Raw genomic sequence first — 22,453 nt, 5'->3', positions numbered from 1 at the left:
ATAATGGGTGGGAGAAAAAAAAAATCTAAATAGACATGGAGGGTTTTAATACTTACAAAGAATGTCCAGATTATCAACCTACCTACTTTGAGGTTTTGTGTTATTTAAATTTATGCTATTCATAAGGGAGCAAACAGGTATGATTTCATTCACAGCAACACTTCTATATGAGTTGAGGAAGTCAAATTGAAATAAGGTTCGGTAAGTCAAAATAGTGAATTAGAGAGGAAAAAAAATGTTACAAGGACGTTTAGTTCTGCCCAAATCAATGTGGCAGAAAATGTCCAGGCTCAAAGAATTTCCCTTTTGTTCTGTAATAACACACAGTACTTAGAGGGTTGCAAGTAAGTATTACACTTGCTCTTGTAAAACAAGTGAGTTTGAAGACCCTGAATGTGTGATTTCTTTAATGTTTTATCTTGCAATCTAAGATTTCCATGACAGCATATCATTCTAATGTTTCAATCTTTAAACTTACTGACAAACATTGTCTTAACAGATCCTTCTTGAAAAAAAACCAAACACTATATGAAATGACCATACACAGTACTGAAACTTTATCACAGAATCCTAAAGAAGGAATACTAGAAATTAAAAGTAAATATGTAATAAAGAAAATTAAAAAGAAAAGTATCTATTTTAAATGTTTAGTCCTATTTCTGGGAGAGTGTAAGAAAAAATCCAACCTGTTTTACTCCACACAGTGTAAAGTAGCGGCACATTGGTTAGTCTCCCCCACTCTGTATTCTCCTACACATTTTTAAACCAAGAATGCTCATTTGCAATAAATAATACATGAAAGTAATGTTTTCCTACGGAAGACATGGAAGACAGTATTGCAAAATGGTAACCACTTTTCACTCCACCCAACAGGACAGTAGACATTTACCCATACCACTTGTACTTCCAAGTGCAGGCCAAGGTCCTCGTGCTGCCCTCTGCATTTTGCACAGTTTGGGTCAAAATTCACAACAGCTCAACTTTCCTTTGAAACACTGCCATGTTTGGTCTTTTTAAGACTGAAATCTGCTTGCCCTTAGGGCTTGATAAAGTTAAAGGGCAAAATCCTGGCTCCATTTAAAGTCAGTGGGCAGTTTGCCATTTAATTCAATTGGTCTAGTATTTCACAGTGACCTTAAGGGTATACTGAAAAGCTTGTAGCCATGTATCCTGTCTTTGCTTGCAGGAATAGCGGCGGCCTGTATTAGTTTTTAACAATAACCTCTGGGTGGCAACTAGGACACTTTCACTTTTACTTTGAAAGTTCAGATGAAGCTTGCAAGTGTTCATTCAAAATTGCAAGACAGAACTGTAAACACTGGTTCTTCAACATCAAATTTATCTTCCAGTTGGTACACCAAAATTAACTTTAAAATTTAGAAATACAAAATGGGCATCAGAGAAAATATTCACTTTAGTCTAGCTAATTTTAAAGAAAAGGATCAAGCAAATAGTATTTTATTTCACAGCAAGTTTTTATAATTAATCACAACATGGCTGATCCATTGCCACATTGGAAATTACTTGAGAGACATTTGCACAGACCCATAAGCAGGACTTTTTACATTTTATACCCTCTCAGCATCCTAAACAAACTACAGCAGCAAGGAGTTGGATGAGTATATCAATTTGTGTATCACCATCGGTAGGTGCAAATCTATAAAGGTCTCAAAAAAGTAATTAGCCAGGTAAGAGAAACGTTGATCAGAAATTCTAACTGTGGTATGCAGAAAAAAAGTTTTCTAATTCATCAGCAGCTCAGCAATATAAGATCACGTGGAATCAATGAAACTATTATTTACCTCCTTATAAAACATGATTCAAATGCTCCCTTCATACACATCATACAAATTTACAGGACTGTATAATTAATCTCTGGAAAACCCAAAATATTTCCCATGTTATACTTCTCACACTTGAGTTAAACAACAGTAGACAGTCATGGATACCAGGGATGCTCATCCATTTTTTCAGTTCCTTTATGTAAAAAACAATCTATTTCAAAGCTAAAAATATTGCCCTTTCTCTCAGTCAACATATATGGGTACTTTTATATCCTTCTTTAGAAGATTTAAAAGGGCAGCATGATTATGCTATGCATTGCTTACTCAGTTTTTTACTATAAATTAAATAATCATTGCTCAGAAGACTTAAGACCATAAGCCTGCCCTCACACCCAAAACTTCAAAAATAAATAGTAATAAATGCTGCAGGTAGTCACTGCTCTGTTAAGACAGACGCTGCAGCATTTGTAGTCATTAAAAACATTTTCCACTTATTTTCATGATGTAAAATGAAAACACATTAGTCCATCATTCAAATTATGGAAGCACAACATGTTCGCCCAGGAGAGGAAGAAAGCAGAATGCAAATTAACCCAATTACTGATAGTAAAGATATCAGGATGAGTACTTATCAGGTCAGGTTCAAAAACACATCAGGAGCACTATGGAAGCACAACATGTTCGCCCAGGAGAGGAAGAAAGCAGAATGCAAATTAACCCAATTACTGATAGTAAAGATATCAGGATGAGTACTTATCAGGTCAGGTTCAAAAACACATCAGGAGCACCAGTGTTAAAAAAAAAAAAAAAAAAAAAAAAAAAAAAAAAAAAAAAAAAAAAAAGGAAAAAGCTCATGCTCTCTGTGCTGAGTAGCACTATTAAATTCAGATGCAGCGGTGTGTTTAGGTTGGACAGGCCCCAACAGTAGAACAAAGTCAGTCTGTCTTAGTACCATAACCAAATTCTACAAGTTAACAGCTTTTCATGAAAAGCTGCCATTTCAAAATGTCAATCAAACATGAATATAAGTGGGAACTCCTGCAGAAATAACCAGCTGCAGGTTTGAAAAACATTTTTCACCGAAAGTGGAAACACAAAAGATGTTTGAATGAGATCTCTTTTCATTCCTGTAACAGTAGACGGTCATTTTCACAACATCAAGGACAAAAACACAAGACAAAATTGCAAATAACGTCTTGAAAGAACCATTTGCAGGGGTGATGAATGATTCAAGTTACAAATGACAGAATTATTGGCAAATGGAAACTCATTAATATGAAAAAGCTTCTCTTATAATATTGCAGTTTGTCTCCACTTTTTCTTATTGCATCTGAATGATTATGTTGTATGTCTTAATTTCAACCCACATTTAATATTTACTTTTTCACCTTGAGGCAGCAACTTGCACCAAGATCATCCAACTTGCAATAAAAGTAGCATGTCTTTATAGAGTTTTAGGTGCTTACTAAACAAAAAAAACAGTCTCAGTTCATCAAAATGCTTATTCTAACAGAAAGGAGTTAAAATTTATAATCTACCCACTGAAAGAACTCAAGTTTTCTAATCCAGTTCTGTATGTCCAAACATAAGTCATTACACTCAATAAACCAAGGGGAAAATATTTACACAAGTGTTCACTTATTTTGGAAAAGCAGCTTACCAGTATCAGTTTGGCCACAATCCTCTTTCTAAAGAATAAAGCAGGAAAACCCCCTATTTTTTTCTGTTCTCTGAAAAATGCAAACTGTGTCTGAAAATTAATTTGCTATCCAAATACCAGCTTCAGCAATTTCTTCTTCAGCAACAGGACTGATGTACAAGTGACTTCACAAATCTCTACATTCAATGCCATGAAACAAATTCAGCCAATAGGAAGGCTTACTGAACAGTTACACCAGTACTTAAAAGATTTCCCCCCTCTTCCCGTGGTAAGGTAATACCCATGCTGTACCATCAACATTCAGCAGCTTTCTTACTATAAACAAGTAAAAAAATAAATAATTGCACAGCAGATGAATGCCTCAGCATGTCTCAAAGTTTAGGATATTCATGTAGACATACTGTTTATACACATTCCCTGCATGACTATCACTATGATCAACATGTGAATAGGATACCCTGAACTCTTTGGACTGACACCACCTTTATCTTTAATTACACTTATCACTGAAGTGAAAACACATTTATGAGTTACATAAAATTCACAAATTAGAATGAGATGAAGCAGCACAGTTATATTAAACATTAATGAACATATTTAAGACTTAAAAGTTTGAAGAGTTATCAAAGTTGAAAAATAACAGATTCTTCAGCAGTGTTTGCTGAAAACCAAGATGCTACACAAGATAAACCAAACAACTCATCATTATACCCTCACCGTACTGAGATATCAGTTATATAGTCCAATTTCACACTGTAGCCCTGTTTTTCTACAGCATAGATCCATTTCTGATAATAATCTCAATCTTCATACAATATCAAGATGCATTTTCTCAGTTTCACCCGAGCAAGGTTACCGGAGATTTTTTTTCTTACACTCAAGCTTCACTTCAGCAGAATCACTACAGAAGTTTATCAATAATGCTCCCAACAAGATGATAAAAATTAGTGAGATTTTTCATCACTACCTCTTAATCTCATCATTTTGTACCAGCAGCATTTGTTTTTAAGTAAGCTGGAGTACATATAAGTGTACTCTGAGGTTTTGGGGATGAATAATTAGCTGTATGAAGAAATACTTGAAGTAAGATTAAGTTGACCATAAAATGTTGCTACCAAGTTATTTAAAAACTGATACAGAAAAAAAAGAAAAGAAGGAAAGAAAGAATCCATGCCAAACCTAGTGCCTTAGGAAGCAGAGTGTTTTTTTGAACATTCTCAAAAGCATAAAGTTTTCTATTTACTTCAGGAAACAGCTTACAAGTTGAAACGTGCTGGGGGTTTTTTCATTTTGTTTTGAGCTGCCAATTGTTAGTCAAGATTATTATTCATTTTACAGGCGTGTTAAGAATGCAAATGGTTAACAGTAGTATAAACTATATACTTGGTTTAAGTTTGAACGTCTAAAACTATTACACACTGCATTCATCTGCATTCCCTGTTTATGGGAATGAAATATGTAGTCATTTGAAGTCCACAATATGTATACTGTGTTTGTAATAACTGCAGATTTTACAAGCACATTATTCTTTCCATTAGGATTAAAACCTCACCGAATAGCAATTTGTGAAAGAATTCTAGCAGGGCCCTGAGCCCAGAACTCTGACCTCTGATGAGATGCTTGGCAGCAACAAACTCTAGGTCTAAGCAAAACATCTGGTTTGAGTTAGACTTCCTGAAAAAATAGCCCCTGTACTGGGGAAACTGGTATTCACTCAGCTTTGTCTATACACTTTGACTGACTTCAACACGGTTGCAGAGGGAAAGGGGGGGCAGGGAGGTGGAAAGCTTTGCCAGAATGCACGTCAATCACTGTAGACTTCTTGGTGGCCTCCTAAGAGTGAGGCACTTACATGAGGACACACTACAGGCATTTGCTCATGCTTCTTGAGCTTTTCCCTATTGTACTTCACAGCTCAATGTTCTTTTCAGAATTACTGTCAACTCTGGATTATCTAATCCAAAACTACAGTTGAGCTCAAAATATACATTTCACCCAAAAAAATAGTTTCAGCAATTGTTTTTAAACAGTAATTATTTTAACTTCATTTTTCTTGAGAATTTAGACAATCACTGTCATGATAAAATGAATTGGAATATTCCCAAAATAAACACAAACTCCCAATGCCAAGAAATTTATAAGAACAGAAACAGTTTTTGGTTGGCTCCCAAAATTTTTATACACAACACCATTTTTACATACATCACACTGGTAACAGTACCACAGAAGGGTAACTGTAACAAGAATGCTGATGCACTGGGCCAGCGTGTCCTGAGTCTGCTGCTCATACGCTTAATCAGCACAATCTCCTGCAGAAAAGGTGAGAAAAGGATAGAGCTAGTGCTTGCTTCTTGTTTTGCTGAAACAGAAGGTACATTGTATCACGGAATAAGTGAAAATGAAGAAATCAACAACTTTTGCAGGCTCAGCCAGAATTGCACTTTGTTAAGTCTGATGGGCAAGGTTAGAAAACACGAGCAGCCCAGTGCAGTAGGTAGAATGCAGCTTCAGTAACATAAGTGACTATCAAGGTGAAGCACATAGTCAAACTTAGTTCACCAGACGGACATTTCCTTTGCAGGAAATTTTGCATTTTAAAGTATCATACTGAAGCCTTTTGAAAGTAATTAAGCCATAATAATGAAACAGCTAGTAGCACATACTGAGACCTTATACATTATTAGATACACACCAAGGCATTGCCTTACACAGAACCAGGAAACTCAAATTAATTAATGTTGAAAGAAACAAATGCAAAATTGAATGGAGATCTCTGCCAACACATTCATCCATGTTGTATATATAATATATAATATACATGCATATATATACTAATAATATGTGTGTATATATATAAAAGAGATACGTGGTATAGATTAATTTGCCTTTGCTAGCACTATCAATAAGACCCAATTCTAGATGCTTATCTACTTGAAAATACCTGCTGTGGTGAAAAAGCATGTGAATAAGTATTTCTTTCATCTACTGCTCTATTTTACCCATGTCTGCAATACTACTGTATATTGTCAATGCACTCATATTTTATTTTCTTCCTGTGATTGCTAATGCAATAATATTTGTATGTCTAATCTAGCAGTAACTTTACACAGGAATTAAATGTCAATTTCTACTTTCCACCCCCAAAATTCTAAATTAAACGCCACTGATACCAACCCCCTGCACTGAGGCAAAATGCAATCACCAACCCACAAAGGGACATTCATAAAATAAGCCTTGCTTGTTTCAACTGCAACACTGCCATCACTGGAGCTTCACCTGGGTGACTTAAATAAATAAAAATAAACCAATGCAATAAACACCATGTTTTATGGAGCTGCAAATAAAAAAAATACATAAAGATATATATATGTATATATATATAAAAATATAAATAAATAAAAGGAAGTCCTCCTAGTGAACTTGAAAGATTAGACTTATAAGCTGCCTCTCTCATTCCGGAAGACTTCTGGCCCACACTGCCCAATGCCATCTCTGAAGGACAGACATCTGTGGGCAGCAGGGCTGCCTACACAAGTGTCTGCCCTCCCCTTTGGCACTGCAGTGAGCTGCCCTTTGGTAAACAAAAACAGAGGAAACAAAACAACGTTCTAAATTAAGTCAAGTTAGAAGTGTCTGATTGCAACAGGAATAACGAATCACCTACTAGCACCTCAAGCAATGTAAGGCATTTGTAAAAGAAAAAATAAAATAAAAATACCCTGCCTCTATCCCAAGGCTTTGTAATATACAGTTATTTTCTCCAAGGATCTAGATTTTTCTGCTTCTGATGGCATTTCAGTGGTCATGTTATTCAAAGGTCTGACATTAACAATTTTTTGTTTGTTTTTGTTTGTTTGTTTCTTTTTTTTTTTTTAAGAAATAACTCACACGTGTTCGTAGATTTCAGGGTTTCCAAAAAATGATACAATTTTAGAATCGTCGTCAGCTGGTTGACAGAAATAAAGACAACATTCACTTTAAATAACCCTGAATTTTGTACAGTTGAGTAAATTTAAATTTGTTTTGCTTTAAGGTCTTCCAAAGTTGAGGCCAATACACCGAACAAAAATATTAAACTATCTATAACCCTGTGTCAACATATGATGCTACTGGGAATGGTAAGTGAATTAATTTTCCTTGGAAAATTAATTACTTATGACTTACAGTTGTAAAAGCAAACAACGTAACTCTGGATTAGGGCACATTTAATTTCTGTTTGGAGTAGCGATTAAATTAATTTCATATAATTCATGGTATGTAATGGAAAGCAGAACAAAGATGAAAACTTAGACAATGACTGACACAGAAAAAAGTGTATATTTATGTTCCTGATCCAAAAATAAAGGTCACAGATATTAATCACTGTCTAGCAAAACATGATTTTAGTTTCTAAACTTATTTTTAAAAAAATGTTTATTACAAAAAGTGTTATTAGCAAGATAAAAATCTAAAAAGCAACCAAATACAAAACATCAGAGAAATCCTGCATATTATATTGTCTCTTAGTAAAAAGAGACTATAATTTTCAGTGATACCTATTATATGACAACTGTCGTGGAATTATTACAAGGAACATCAACACCAATTTAAACTCATCCTACATTAAGCTCATCTTTAAGGAAGAGAGGAAAAATTTGATCACAGAGCCATTAGACAAAGATGTACACTAATATTGTACTAAAATGTAAAATATATTATTTTTTCAGTTACTTACATTTAATATAAAAGTTACTGATAAAAATAAATCCATAGCTCAAGTGAACTTGTGAGATCTTGCAGCATTCCATGATTTCATATTTTTTCAAACTTACTAAAAATAATTATTGTATGTATTTAGTGAGAAAAATATCAAGTTCTTATTTTACATAATACCTAGCAATAGAACTATTGATATCAAGAAAACATTTATGAGTTTAAAATATCATAATTTTAATTGTAACTTATGATCTCCTACTGAAGGTGAATATGAATTTATTGCTGATTCCAGATTTTCAGATATCAACTCAACAGCTGCTGTGCTATGAACACACACAGAATCACTCAGAAGTACAATAATATTAGTATTTTGCCTTATGAGTCAAATGAACATACTGTTAATTCATGAAACCAAAACAACAGATGCAACAGATGATGGCTGCACAGCAACCAGTGACTACGGAATTCCACTACCAAATAATATTTACATTAATGATGTTTAGATTGACCCCCCACACACATTCAAAGCAAGAGATTCACATCCCCACTGCCACTTTTACCTGACTTTGGACACTAAAGAGATACTTTTGCTACGGCTATAATTAAATAAATTTTATCATTATAACACATACTAAAATCTGGCTAGAATTCATAACATAGCATTGTACAGATTAAGTTACTTCACATAAAAGATGAATATTTGAGACTGAAATGCAAGTTCTCTGAACACAAATATCACATCATGAATATTGGTAATGCCAAGAGTAATCTGGGGGTGTCTGGCTGTATTTTACTATAGCATTTTAAAGAACGTTTCAAAAATGTAAAGAACTTAAATATTGAAAACTTAATGGACCGGAACAATTTTTCAGTGCTAGAATTGCATATTTTCACTTAAGGTTATTAAACACTTGAAATGTAAACAGGAAACCCAAATGCATCTCTCAGATTTCAGAAGCTTCTCAATCATTTGGAATCTAACTTTTGGAAATATAGACTTTATCACCCTCTTTTCTGTTTCAGCTTTTAGTCAACCAAGTGTTTCCAAACCGATCAGCCCCCTTAAGGCAATTTGCAGGATCCCAGCCTTGCAACTCCCATTTTGCTGCTCTTGCCACCTAGTTCCCACATCAGAACAGTCTCTCAAAAGAGTTTAAATCTCTCTGGCTGGATGTCCTGTGTTTGAACTAGCTCTGCCTAAGTACATTTATAGAAAGGCAAAAAGTACAAACTGAAATATTAACCAGGTTTGCATAGAGGGTATCCTATACCTGGCCAACTCTGCTCAGGAGTTCCTATCTGCCACTTTTGTGGTATTCTGGAAGTAAACAGCCTTTATACCTATTATTTGAGAACAGTAACACGTAGAATTTTAATCCAGTTAGAGCAGAAATCATACAACAGAGGTTTGAACCAAGTCTGTTGTCATATGGCAACAAAAAACTGCCTAACAAACTTCTGCCAAGAGAGCTGGTAATTAAGAGATCAGAAGCAAACTGACAGGGGAAGGCAAATCTGTCCAGCAGCTGTTTCCTGTCAGCACCCTTAGATCATCCCACCTCCGTATAACAATTAAAGCTTCCCTACTTTTGCTAAAAACCTCAGCTCCTCTATACAACCCAACATATGCAGATACAAACTCTCTATTAATAATAAATAGCAGTGACGCAAGGGGGGGCATTATTAGCAGAAATGTCTAAAATTTACCTGCAGTTCAGGTTGCTTATAAAGGCAAGCTTTCAAATGCTGCCTACAGCGCATTTTTGGTGACAGCAGTGAAAAGAGACACAGTCCATGGGCAGCTTCATGAGTGACATGTGCAGATGTGATGATGCCTGCTGTGCTCTTGCACTCTTTGTAAATACACATACACACATTTTCCTTTATTTCCTTAAAGGGGCAGCATTGCATCATAGTGAGCTGGTACATCTTCCTAGAGATGTCGGCAAACGTATACAGTGTACTAACTAAAAACTTTAATAATGCAACTTTTACCTGCTTTCTGCATTCCTTTGTTTTGTTGTAACCAGCCATAACAGACTAGCAAAAGTTTATTGTGCTTTGCTGATGGGAAAGTTGATTTCTCCTACCAGCCAGAGAACAGGTAGACACATCCAGAGAGACTCCTGTCAAGTTACAGGATATAAACCATCCCTGGCAGCCAGCAAAACTGCTGCAGAGGATTAAATTACACAAACTTGCCAGAGGTGTAACTTACTTGGAAAGGAACCTTAAGTTTTGCACACCTACTTAACTGGGGTGGGGAAGCATCCTAAAAACATTATGAGGTGGCTACGTCTCCATGACAAAGCTGTCTGCAAAGACTTTGTTCCCATAGATGTCAGCCAGCTTGGTTCACAGTGCTTTACTTTTCAAAATGAGAAGCACATAATTTACTCTAAAAGTGGTGCGGAGCAAAAATCATTTTTTCCTTGCTTTCCTTGCAAAGCTAATGCTTCACCACTACTACATAACACTTAAGGATCCTTTAAGTTGCTGGCTGTTAGAAATCTTTCACTAAGAACAAACTTCAGTGGCCTACCTATCCACTTATTTTTTGCATAGACTTTTTCCTTACTGACAAGACACTGTTTTTTTGCCGGCTTTCAACAATAGCTTAGAAGTAAAGCTACCACACATCATCCCTCAAAAAGTTTTGGTACACCCTTAAACTTTGAGTACTCCTCCCCTTTTCCACAAATTCCAAAGCGAGAAATTCCTTACAGAATTTCTGCAAAAAATCCTGCGACAATAGTCGCTATGCAGGAGCCTACAGGTTCACAGGAGAGGTTTAAGTTTCCTTTATTGAGAAGCAGAGCTAAGAGCACTGTGAAATCCTATCCCATGAGCCCCGTTTTTCAAATCCCAGTGAGTTAGTTCAGAGAGAAACAGAAGCAGCCCAGAATGTCTAGTTACTGTCATAATTTTTTTATTAACAATGGCAACATATCCTTTAGTCTATGTTGTTTAGGAATTTATATAGTATCAGAATAACCAGTTTCTGTCATGATACCCTGCAGTTTCAGCAAGACTCCAGTCCACCAGTATAATCCATATTATAAGTTTTTTCACCCTAAGGTACACTCATAATTAACTGGTTGCCATATACTGCCAAAAAGGAGCGACACTCATTCATTAATAAATGGGCTAATTACAGTGAGATACATAACTGTGTACACTTGTATCTTTTGACAGTGTTTAAGCAAAGGTTCTCTTTATACAACCATTTCAATGAAAGTACAGAAAATCAGAAGCAAGTTCATAAAACTGCAATTATAACATAGAAGATCCATTCTGTGCCTAAGTGTATGTAAAAATTCAGAGTAGTAATATAGGAGGAATCCTGAAGTATTACGTAGACATGTTGCTCAACTGGGTGTTGAAGCCAGCAGCATACAATTCTGACCAGCAAATAACATTCCTGTTGAATGGAGTTTCCACAGGAGCTACACAAATCACACAATATAAAGCAGTACTCACCTAATAAGAACATTCTATTTTCTTTATTAAAGAAAGAAAAAAAAAAAGTTCCAAACCAACATGAATTTCTTTGAATAAGCTTAGTAAAGCAAACTCAAGTTTGAGGTTGTTTTGACAATCACACCTCAGAGATTTAAAAGACACTCTTGCACATCATATGTCATCATATTCTCACATCATACATGAGTGATTCTCCCATGCTATCCAAGTAACACACCTAACTACTCATATACCCTATGGGTCAATTAACAAAAAAACAAAGAAGTGAAATAAAGTTCTTAAATACTCAGTGAAAAATCTACATTTTTAACCAGCCAGCTCCATCCAGTATTTTACTCTATGTTATGAAATAACATTATGATGTCTTGTTTGTACTCACCAACTACTTCACAGCATTTTTTTGCTAGCAGCTTCCTATTTAAACACTGTTTTTCAAGTTTCCACTGTTAGAGAAACAATTTATCCAAAATACTGGTTTAGATAGTAAAGAAATACATCTAAAGTTTGTTAAGCCTTGGAATCGCTTAACAAACAAAGCTATCAAAACCCTATCTTTGCTAGGGTTTGTAAAAAGAGACTGACAAGCACCTGCAGTGCAAGGGACAAAGATTTTCTTTTGAAAGTCGACAAACTGAAACAATGTATAGGCTTGTTCAATCCACTGCTAAAATATGCTTACCCAACTGTATTTGGTCTTGCTCTTGCACTTAAGAGACACCCTTGAGGTCTCCGATTCCTGTATTTCTAAAATTTTACAATAGTTCATCTCCCAAATATCTCCACAATTAGTAGCTATTAAGCATTAATATAAAGCATTATATATTAAAGCATTATTATAGTAAGCATTAATATAAAGTCACTTTGCCTCAGATGAGTAATTTACACAATGGGTGTGCAGAAAAGTAGTAAAATTTGAAGTTATACTACTGTCAAACATGAGGTTAATGCCACATTTTTCTAATTCCCATCCTGTCACTACAGGCTCCCAGTGGAGGTTTAGAAAAACTTGAGAGGTGACGCCACGCACACCTTTTGACAGAAGACAACGATTAAAGAATGCAAAAAACTACAAGAGTTGCATGCAATTTCAGCCAGAAGAGAGGCCAGAAACATCCACCACTGCCAACCAGTTCTCCCTGACCAGCACAAGAGTGCTTTGGCACTGAGGCAGGGAAGGAAAGAAGCAGAAAGTGGCAGAAAGGTAAAAAGCCTCTCTCCTTTCAACAGGAACTGAGATACAACTTCAGCGAGATACGTCGCTCTTCACTACCTGGAGATTTTAAGCTGGTTTATATCCACAATAGCATAATTATGACAGGACTGGTCCTCCTAAGGAGGAAGTATATCTGAATAAAAGTGTTCCCTAAAGATGCATTATTATTTAATAAAGCATACTCACTTTGGGGAGGAACTCAGACCTTAAAAGACATACCAAATTGCAACTGCAATAATAAACGTCCTACAAGTAATCATCTGCACACCTGATGCACTTCAATAATGAGGAACACAAGGAGGAAAAAGGGCAAGAGGAACAGAAAAGGCATTTCCAATGCTTATTAGGTATTCTGACTAGGTTTTGTTAAACGCCTTAATAAACTCCTTTGTTAAAATCCTTTAATCAGGATCCTCCAGCATGATATAGAAAATAAACCAAGAATTAGCCCAATCATGTTTTTTCATTAAGAAATTGCTACTTAAGACTGTTTAAAAATCTTATTTATACAAAATGTTCCAGGTACATCTGGAATCAAGTATCCTTTCACTCAGAGGTTACAAAACTACATATATATCTCCCAGAAAATAATTTTCCAAAGGTGTTAAACAGTAAAGATGTTACCATGTACAAGACTGTATAGGGAAATTATTTTTGCACTCCAAAAATTATAGAGACTGAATAGGATGTTGGATTTTCAAGATCAGACATGGTGCAAATTATTTATTATATAACTTGTCAACAATTCTGATCCTTCAACACACACCACAGGTTTTGTTCTTAGGTTACAAGCGAGTTTGAGCTCCTTCTAGCCCTTCCCCTAGAATTTACTTGTTTTTTAGCATCTGGGGATTTTGCACATTAAACGAACAGCAAAAGACCAATGAAACTTAACACAAGCTCTTATCATTAGTTTTCCGGCTTATAATACAGATTTAGACTTTGAATTTTAGAAGTTTATTAATGTAATCCTCTCTTCAATTGAGGCTACTTGTCTTTGATAGGGACTGGTAGACAAAGTTTATGCTAGTGCTGCTTTGTTCTCCTATCAAAAATTGTGTTTCTATTTGAGAGGAAGGCATTCTTCTGTCTTGAGGCATCTTTTTTCCTTTTAATTCATTTTCTTTGCTCTGGAATTCAATTCCCTGACCGCAATCTTTGTGAAGCAGCTTTGTTCTCAGCTCTTATCTACATCTCCAAGATCATTACAACCGTAGTGGTAATTCATCAGCCAAAATCCAGTTTGCAGGATAATAAAGTCTTGAGCCACTAACTGCTTCTTCCCCAATAGGAATTTAGCTTTGAACTGGCATAGGGAGGTGGCAAAGCAAACATATTTTGTATCAGACAGAGTCTGGGCATCATCTTCATGTTCAACTACAGAAGAAATCATACTAATATGGCCTGAAGGTGATGAATTAATTTTAGCTAAGTTCCTGGCTGGGAGGAAAGAACAATTTTCCTAATGAGATAAAGATGAAGGAAGACGAGGACCTTTAGGCAACTGGAATTTAGTCTGAGAGAGGCCCTAATAAATCAGGTTGTGCTTCTCTGTGTTTAAGGAAATACCTGTTAGGAGATCTGGGTCCTGTTTATTTTTCTCTGACAAACCTCATTTTCTTGGTAGTGCACAAACTCAGAATCATAAGTTGAAATGAGAATACAAGCAGGTGGTCAAGCACAAGCCTCATTTTTTTCGTCATCTAAAATAAGTAAACACAAATCCCAACTAATGGGACTCAGTTTACAAAGATTTCCTGCTATGTGGAAACTCATATTTATGCACCCAAAGTATCTGTACCCAAATGAGATGTACTTGGAAAAATTGTACTAGAAAAAATAGAAACCACCAATATTCTCACAAACATGCAGATCAAGTATGAAGAGGCCAAGTGGAAGGGATCCAAAATCTGGAAGAATGGAAGAAGCAACTATAGAAGACTCCAAAACTTGGATTTGTCAGATTCTTAAATATCACTTTCAGGGTGTTTAAGGAAGGACAGGTCATATTTAAATGCTAGGTTTATAGTTACAGTGGGCTAAGAACGTAACCACCTCTGTGAAAAGCCTGTTACATTTTTGATGTAGACTGCACAATGCATGTTTCATCCAAGAAATTAGTAAAAAAGCTACAGTAAGCAAACAGATTATAAATTAAAATGTAATAAAACTTTTCAATTTGTCCTGGATGATACAAAATTCTATGCCTGATATACTGAGATTATACCAGCTTCTACTTTAGGACTTCCTGCACAACACAACAGCTTTTTCTGAGATGCCAGCAACTGACCGTTCTCTCTGAAGAAAGACCAGTCATAACAGCTTAATTCTTCTTCTCCTCCTTTCCTCTCCCCTGCCGTGAGAGAGCTCTCATGCTGAAGACCAGCAGAGCTTCTGACTTTGCTTCCAAGACTTCAAAATTTGCTTGCAATAGTGTCAGATAGAGCTGTAGTACTGCAGACATTTCTGTATCTTTGAACAAGCTTCGTACAGCTTCTGTGTAATAATAATTAGATGCAGGAGGTGTATCTATCTTGGAGGTTTTTTTTTAAATCACAATGAAACTTAAGAGTACAGATAGCTGGGAAAGAAGAAATTTTGAGGTCTATCGCAACCGGACTTCTAGGAATTATTTCCCTGAAACTTTTCATATAACCAGTTTGAACATGAATTAATGACACAGATGGGTATTTACTTGCAGAACACCTGTAGTGGACCAAGAAGCTTCTCTTAAAGTGCCTGGAACATGGTACTGCTCTGTTTCAGTGCAAAGTAAATGATGCCCACTTCAGTCTTAGCGGCAGCTGTGAATTGCTGCAATAGGTTCATTCCAACATTCATGTGACAATATCCCGCTCCCAAAACCATACAACCACCACCAACCCTGTGCCTTTTAGCTTTAGCTGTATATTTGTACAATGTGCACATAGACCACAGTAGATATTATGCACGTAAATCAATACCATCAGCTACAGCAATACAAGCTCCTAATACTTATGAATTCACAGTATATTTCAAATAGTAAAACACTCAATATTTAATTCATTAAAAAAAATGTTTTTAAAAACATCTTCTTGAAGCACTAAGCATTTCAAGATTTTTTTGTTAAATGCTTTTTTCTTTAAAGCAAGGAGCAACAAAAATCTGTGCTGCTACTGTGACAAATAGAAGTAGTAGGTCTCCACAAGTAAGGGAAGCAACTATGCTTCAAATTGAAGCTCCTCTTTTTGCCAGATGACCATCCCCTGATTTATAGCTGCCCTCATTAAAGCACATTTTTACTGAACTCTGGATACATATGTTAAAGAAATCTACAGTATTTCAGCCCTTCAACCTACTTTTCCTCAGAAACTATGGTATAGTTCATCCTGAAAAGTTTGCTAGTTAGTTTTACTGCTGAGTTTTGCAGCTAGCAAGCAACATGAGTACATTTTATACTCTGGTAATATTAGAAGAGCTTGCAAAAGCAGTACTAAGCTCTACCTTAATCAATTAAAATGTTAACCTCAGTTCTTTAAAAACAAAAAAAAATAGGATATAGACTTCGAAGTTTTTCATAGCACCTTTGTTTGTCACAACACCTTTAGCACGAGCAGTCAAGGATTCCAGGCTGCTAATTCTATCCCATTAAATTTTATGTGCTAATCTCAAAGCATACACCCAGATGGTTCTGTTCCGGATTCTGTTCCAGCCTTCCAAATTTACTCATATTCTATAGTTTCAAAAACACAGACAAGAGCATGTGCTGAATTTTCTTTCTTTTTTTTTTTTTTTTTACTTCTCTATTTGGTGGGACTTAAGCACATGCATAAATGCTTTCCTGAATCAATGCCAATATGCTATAAAATGACAATAACTTATGTACCACTTCTCAATACCACTCACTTTGTAAAGATACTTTGAAAGTTAAAGTTAATTCTCAGAAATAACTTACAAAAATGGATAAAAATAACTGTAAAACATTTTCCAATTCAGCTTTAGCAAATGAAAACCTTCAAACCAAACTGCTTTCATTACAAACTTCTAAGAAGGAATGCACCTACTAGTGCAAATTAATGGCTTCTAAATGGAGGATCAATATTTCATTGTATTTTACACAAAGAGCTACAACCTCATTGCTGTAACAATACAAAAAAAAGAGAAAGCTTTACAGATCAGGTTACCTGTCTGATTTGATGTTTTTAATAGACTATACATCTGGTTACAGCCATTTCAGTCTCAATCTCAATCGTTAAAAGTAGAGATTAAAAAAAGAGGCAGTTTAACTTCTCTAAGTTTTTACTACCATTCTATTAACTCCAGAAATGTCTTTTAACGGAGACATAACTAGTTGACAATTACAAAGTAGCATTTTGATGCTGCTCTGTATCATGATAGTCAACCTAGATCAAGTGATTTGTATTATCTTACCTGATACATTCCAACTCCTATGTGTTTGGGCTCAATTTTCACAAGCTCGGCTAATGGGTCTTGGACACGTCTAGCTATGGAAACTGAAAAACAGAATTATGGAACAATTAGGGGTTTTCTTTGAAAAATCAGAATAATTTTTAATTATTTTGGATAATTTTTCCATTTTTAAAATTTTCTAGATATTAAATATCTTTTTTTCCTCTGGAAATAATAAATAATACAGCAGAGTCCTTTTTCACTGTTAGACACGGGACATGGAATTTACATTAATTAAAACCTTCTAATTGAACAATTCAAGCAAAGACCTAAAGAGATTTCAAACTGTAATCTTGACATCTAAAATGTTAGGCCACAGAGTTAAAAAATAGAACTGTGTACAGTATTTTTTTCCATTGTATCTGTACTAAATGCACATGTAACATTTAAAATTAAATTCTGAAATATAACCTTCAATCACAGATACGTAGAAACAAAATTCAAAAAAGAATGGAATAACTGTTCACAGACTTATTAATCTAATACAGTATTTCCTAAGGTACGTATTATTTACTTACGTATTATATATTTATATAATTCAACCATAAAATTCAGTGTTCCTTCTGAAAATGTTTTGTGGGCTTAACTAATATAAATTGCATACCAAAACACATCAGTTTGCAATCTATGATCACGATAACCTCATTTAGGGGAAAAAAAACAACCCAGCAATTTCTAACATTTTTGGTGCCATTAAGAACACATGGGAAGAACCTTTGACCTTCTAAATCCAAATGTTGAATCAAGACTGCATTTTTAAAGCCTATACTTATTGATAAATCCTTTATTTAATGAAATCTCAGAAAAAATACTTATTTGCAAATGTCAATTCTCAGTCTTGGTCTAATTCTACAGATACCAGGTTGCATTTAGCATGTGCAGCTGTGCTCCCATCCAGATATACTCAACTGAAAGAGTTCTATTCTACCAGTATCACATTCATAAACTTTCTTCTCCTGAGTAAAGACAGAACACGTTAGCTGGTTTAACAGTTCTTCAAACATACATTCTACCTAGTGAAGTAAACACTGATGAAGAACAGGAGTGTCTGGAGGAACTGCAAGATACTGCAAAAGCCTTTTCAGACATCAAAAGCCTTTGCAAACCCAACAAAAAACCCAAAATACCAAAAAATCAAGGGCAGGCCTTGTTGCTAAAACTGCTTTTCCTACCACATGCACTTGCACAAGAATGAGAAAAATGCGATGGGACAGAGAAAACTGTCATCCTTTATCAGCTGTCTCTAGAATCACCCCCACAGCTGGCACTAGTCATTTCAAGAGATACGTCTGAAAATTGATTTTACATTGAAATTAATTTTTAAGCAAATCAAGAAAGTGTTAGAGAAAGAACAGACAGGAGACAGGAGTAAATATGTATATGCATGGAGGTTTGGTCAACATATATACATTATGTTCAAATAGGAATATCAGAAGTATTTCCAGTGGTCAATAGCTGATTTTATACAGACACATACACACACATATGTATAAAATCAGATTGGATGGAGCTTTGAGGAAACTGGTCTAGTGGGAGGTATCCCTGACCCATGGCAAGGGAGTTGGAACTAGATGATTTTTAACATCCCTTCCAACTTAAACCATTCTGTGAGCTTGATTATCATATACATATTTTTTATATATATACACTCTCTCTTTTTTATATCTATATATCTATATCTATATATATATCTCAACACCTTTACAGAATCACAGGATTGTTTAGGTTGGACAGACCACTTGAGGACAGACATAATCTTGTCTAAGATCCCTGCTGAAACAGGGTCAGCTAGAGCAGGTTGCCCAGGGTCATGTGCTTTGCATAACTTCGTGGATGGACTTCACAATCTCTCTGGACAATCTATACTAGTGTTTGAAAACCTTTTCTGTGCTCAGACGGAATTTCCTGTGTTCTAGTCTGTGCCCCTGTTCTGACAGGGAACACTACTGAGAAGAGTCTCCTGTTCTCTTCTTCATTCCCTCCCATCAGGTATTTACACACATTCATAACATCCCTGAGCCTTCTCTTCTCCAGACTGAACACTCCCAGTTCTTTCCTTCTCCTCGTATGAAAGGCACTCCAGTCTCTTGATGATCTTTGCAGTCCTAATTTAAATAGAAACTACCACATCTGCAGGGCGTTAAAAGACATCACAGCATTTCAGAAAAGGACTTGACTAAACAGTGAGACTTGAGGCCAAAATAGTAGACCTAACATTTATTGTCAATGCAGACTCCTCAAACCACAACTGCAAAGTTTATCCATTAAATGCAGCATTAGAGATTTCACCTTTCAAGATCCATTCTCCTAAATGCACAGTTAACATGAAGTTCACTGCTCGGTCATGCAAGACTTTTCATACCCTTTGTTATCCATTTCATCACACACTGACAATGGCAATTTGCTAGCTAGGTTCAGAGAGCTCTGTGCTGGTGACATCTGATATGCCTGCTTCTCTGAGAAGTTCCAAATTCAATGGCTATCACAGATGCCTTCTTGTCAAAAAACAGCAGCAAAAAAAAAATAAAATCACAAAAGCTTAATCAGTGTAAATGCACCAGTTATCACTTGCACAAGTATAGCTTACTGTAGAAATGTTTTCCTATAACTGCAATTCATGTTAATTTCTTTGAAATACTAGTGGTACCGATCACCACTCACCTAACAAACAAAAGGGAAACAAAACATCAATGAAAGTAGTATTGAGCTCAACTAGGAAACATTTTAAACTATATATTTCTTCTGAAAGCATTTATGTGTATATACAGGTACCAGACTTCCAGAAAGCTTTCCTAAACTCAACTTGTTTAATAGCTATACAATGTTTTAAAGAATTTTCTTTTACTTACACATAATGGCAAAGCAAAACACATATAAAAAGTTGCATTTTATATCAGCTGACAGCAAATATCTCTCCCTATCCACATCTCCTTCTGATACGTCTTTCAAAAAAAGACAACCACATGGACAGGTCAACACAGGAATTCTTCAACCATAACTTGCTCTTGGGAACCTTTAATTAGAAAGTAAAATTTAAGACTCTACTTGTCATAACAGCTAGGTTGACAATGCCATCATGTCCCTAGAAGGCTTTCAGCGGAGGTACAGGACCTGATCCAGCAAAGCACTTCAGCACAGATGCATGTCTGTATTCCCACCAGAACCAGAAAAACTATTAATATACATAGTTACACAGACATTTAAGTGCTTTCCTGGATCAGGCCTAATAGTTATAATACCAAAGCATGAAGATCAACTAACCATCAGTTATACATTTAAGGGACATTTAAGAATAGCTGACCTACAGAATTCCCACTAAAGTAGCAGTTTTACTCCAGAACTTTTCAAATTAAAAATAAAAGGGAGTACAATAGGGAAAAGGCAAGAGTTGCTTGCATTCTCTCTAGGCACAAATTCAGCCAAGATCAGCATCTACTGTCTCCTGTACGGACAAAACAATTTTTTCTTTGCTACAGTACTGGCACACCACAGCAACAGATAGATCCTTTCACGGGGCAATGACGCTCCACTCTGGCAAATATGAGGGCTCTGCAGAAATGCAAGGTTTGCTACCACGGACCAGACAAACACAGTAAAACTTGGTGGTCTTATGGTTTTCCACTTAAAATTTAAAACCAATACATTTTGAAATGTGGGATTTTTTTAATATTAAACTACTTTACACTAATACAGGTATTGCCCAAAATTGGGGTTTTGTATATGCTTTAATTACATTTCAGGAATAGCTAGAAACCATCCATTGTTAGATGACTGACAATGAATCAGGTAATGCATTCTCACTTCTACAGTTACTAAGATATGCTTCATCTTTGCTCAAGCAAATACAAAATAAATTATATGCATGCAGGGCAAAACCAGAAAATCAGATTTCTAAAAGTAATCAGCAAGGCCAAACATGAAATGCTTGAGATGCTATTCTTAAAATATGCTAGTTTAAGTGAAACACTACAAAAACCTATTCAATATCAGAGTATTAAGATCAGGATGACATGGCCCTCTATTAGAAAAATCACCAAAAGAATTGCCCACTTGACAGACACAAAACTTCACATTGTCAATTAAGAAGAAAACATTGTTGCAATACTAGGAAAGACAGTAACATGTTGTGCTGTCATGCAGTAAATCCATGTAAAATTTTAAAGCTTGGGGGGACAGGGTGGCCCAGGTGGTCTTTTGACTTTAACACAGATGAACTTTTCCTCCCAATGGAATGAGAAATAAAGTTGGTTGCAGAAAGCATAGTTTCTGAAATCCTGTCTCAACATTAGGTCGTTCTCTGACATTTTGTAAAAAAGCAATTTAACTGTTTGGTGGGCTCAAAGTAACTCCATACTTTGCTAATTAGACAAGACAAACCCATCAGATGGTTAATTATTTTCACCTGTTGGTGATGAAGTGCAATGACAGTGTGGTGAGGAAAAAGCCTCCTTAAGAGTTGCTTGCACAACTCTTGTAACTCTCTCAGTCTCTGACCTTCACAAAAAATAAGGAATTCTACTAAAATGTTTTGTTTCCTAATGGCTAATGAACAGATGTACCCTAAAGAACTTGCAAACATACTTATCTGGCTCCTGTTTTCTTAAAAAGATCAAATCTCTCTTTATTCCAAACTGCCAAATTTAAAATTAAATACTATTTTCCTCACACATACATGTCACACAACTTACGTTTTTACTCATGCTTTCTACAGCAAGTGATAACATTTTTCATCTGGATTAAAAAGGAGATAGTTAATCTCGGACTTAAGACTGAAAAAAGTGCCTACTCTCAATAGTGAGGGGCAGCAACAACATTGCAGGCTTCCAACTATTCTTCTAGATGGTATCTGTACAAGCGCCCGTCAGATGCCAGTCCTAAAAAATACAGAATTAGTGCTAAGTTCTTAGTTAGGCTACCTGCCTCCTCTAAGTGAAGGAACAAAGCTAGAGTAATCATTATGGCTCAAATCAGATGTGCACACTATTTAGGGTGCAAAAGCAACTAGAAATCTTGTCAGCTATGTAACAAGATTTATTATAAATAGTTTCAAGTATTGTGCCTGCTTCAAGGGCAGCCTGCCAACCTCTGTGTTCAGATACTCACATATTAAAATGTTCTCCTTTTGCATTGCTCTATTTAAACAAAAGCTGAATGGCTGTAGATCGGGAAAGA

At 35.6% G+C, this 22,453-nt stretch overlaps 1 protein-coding gene across 1 annotated transcript in view; it reads right to left on the bottom strand.

Annotated features, from left to right (window-relative positions):
* The window catches only part of SRBD1 (S1 RNA binding domain 1), a 118,822-nt gene that overhangs the window by 31,299 nt on the left and 65,070 nt on the right, over nt 1–22,453 (bottom strand). Inside the window, exon 15 of the mRNA XM_010004937.1 lies at nt 17,243–17,325. Within this exon, the coding sequence (XP_010003239.1) occupies nt 17,243–17,325 (83 nt within the window). The remainder of the gene's footprint in view (nt 1–17,242; nt 17,326–22,453) is intronic.

This window comes from Chaetura pelagica, unplaced genomic scaffold, assembly GCF_000747805.2.
Source record: "Chaetura pelagica isolate M959 unplaced genomic scaffold, ChaPel_1.0 scaffold13, whole genome shotgun sequence".
NCBI lineage: Eukaryota > Metazoa > Chordata > Aves > Apodiformes > Apodidae > Chaetura > Chaetura pelagica.
The sequence above is the reverse complement of the archived record's forward strand: the minus strand, read 5'-3'. Positions and strand labels throughout refer to the sequence as shown.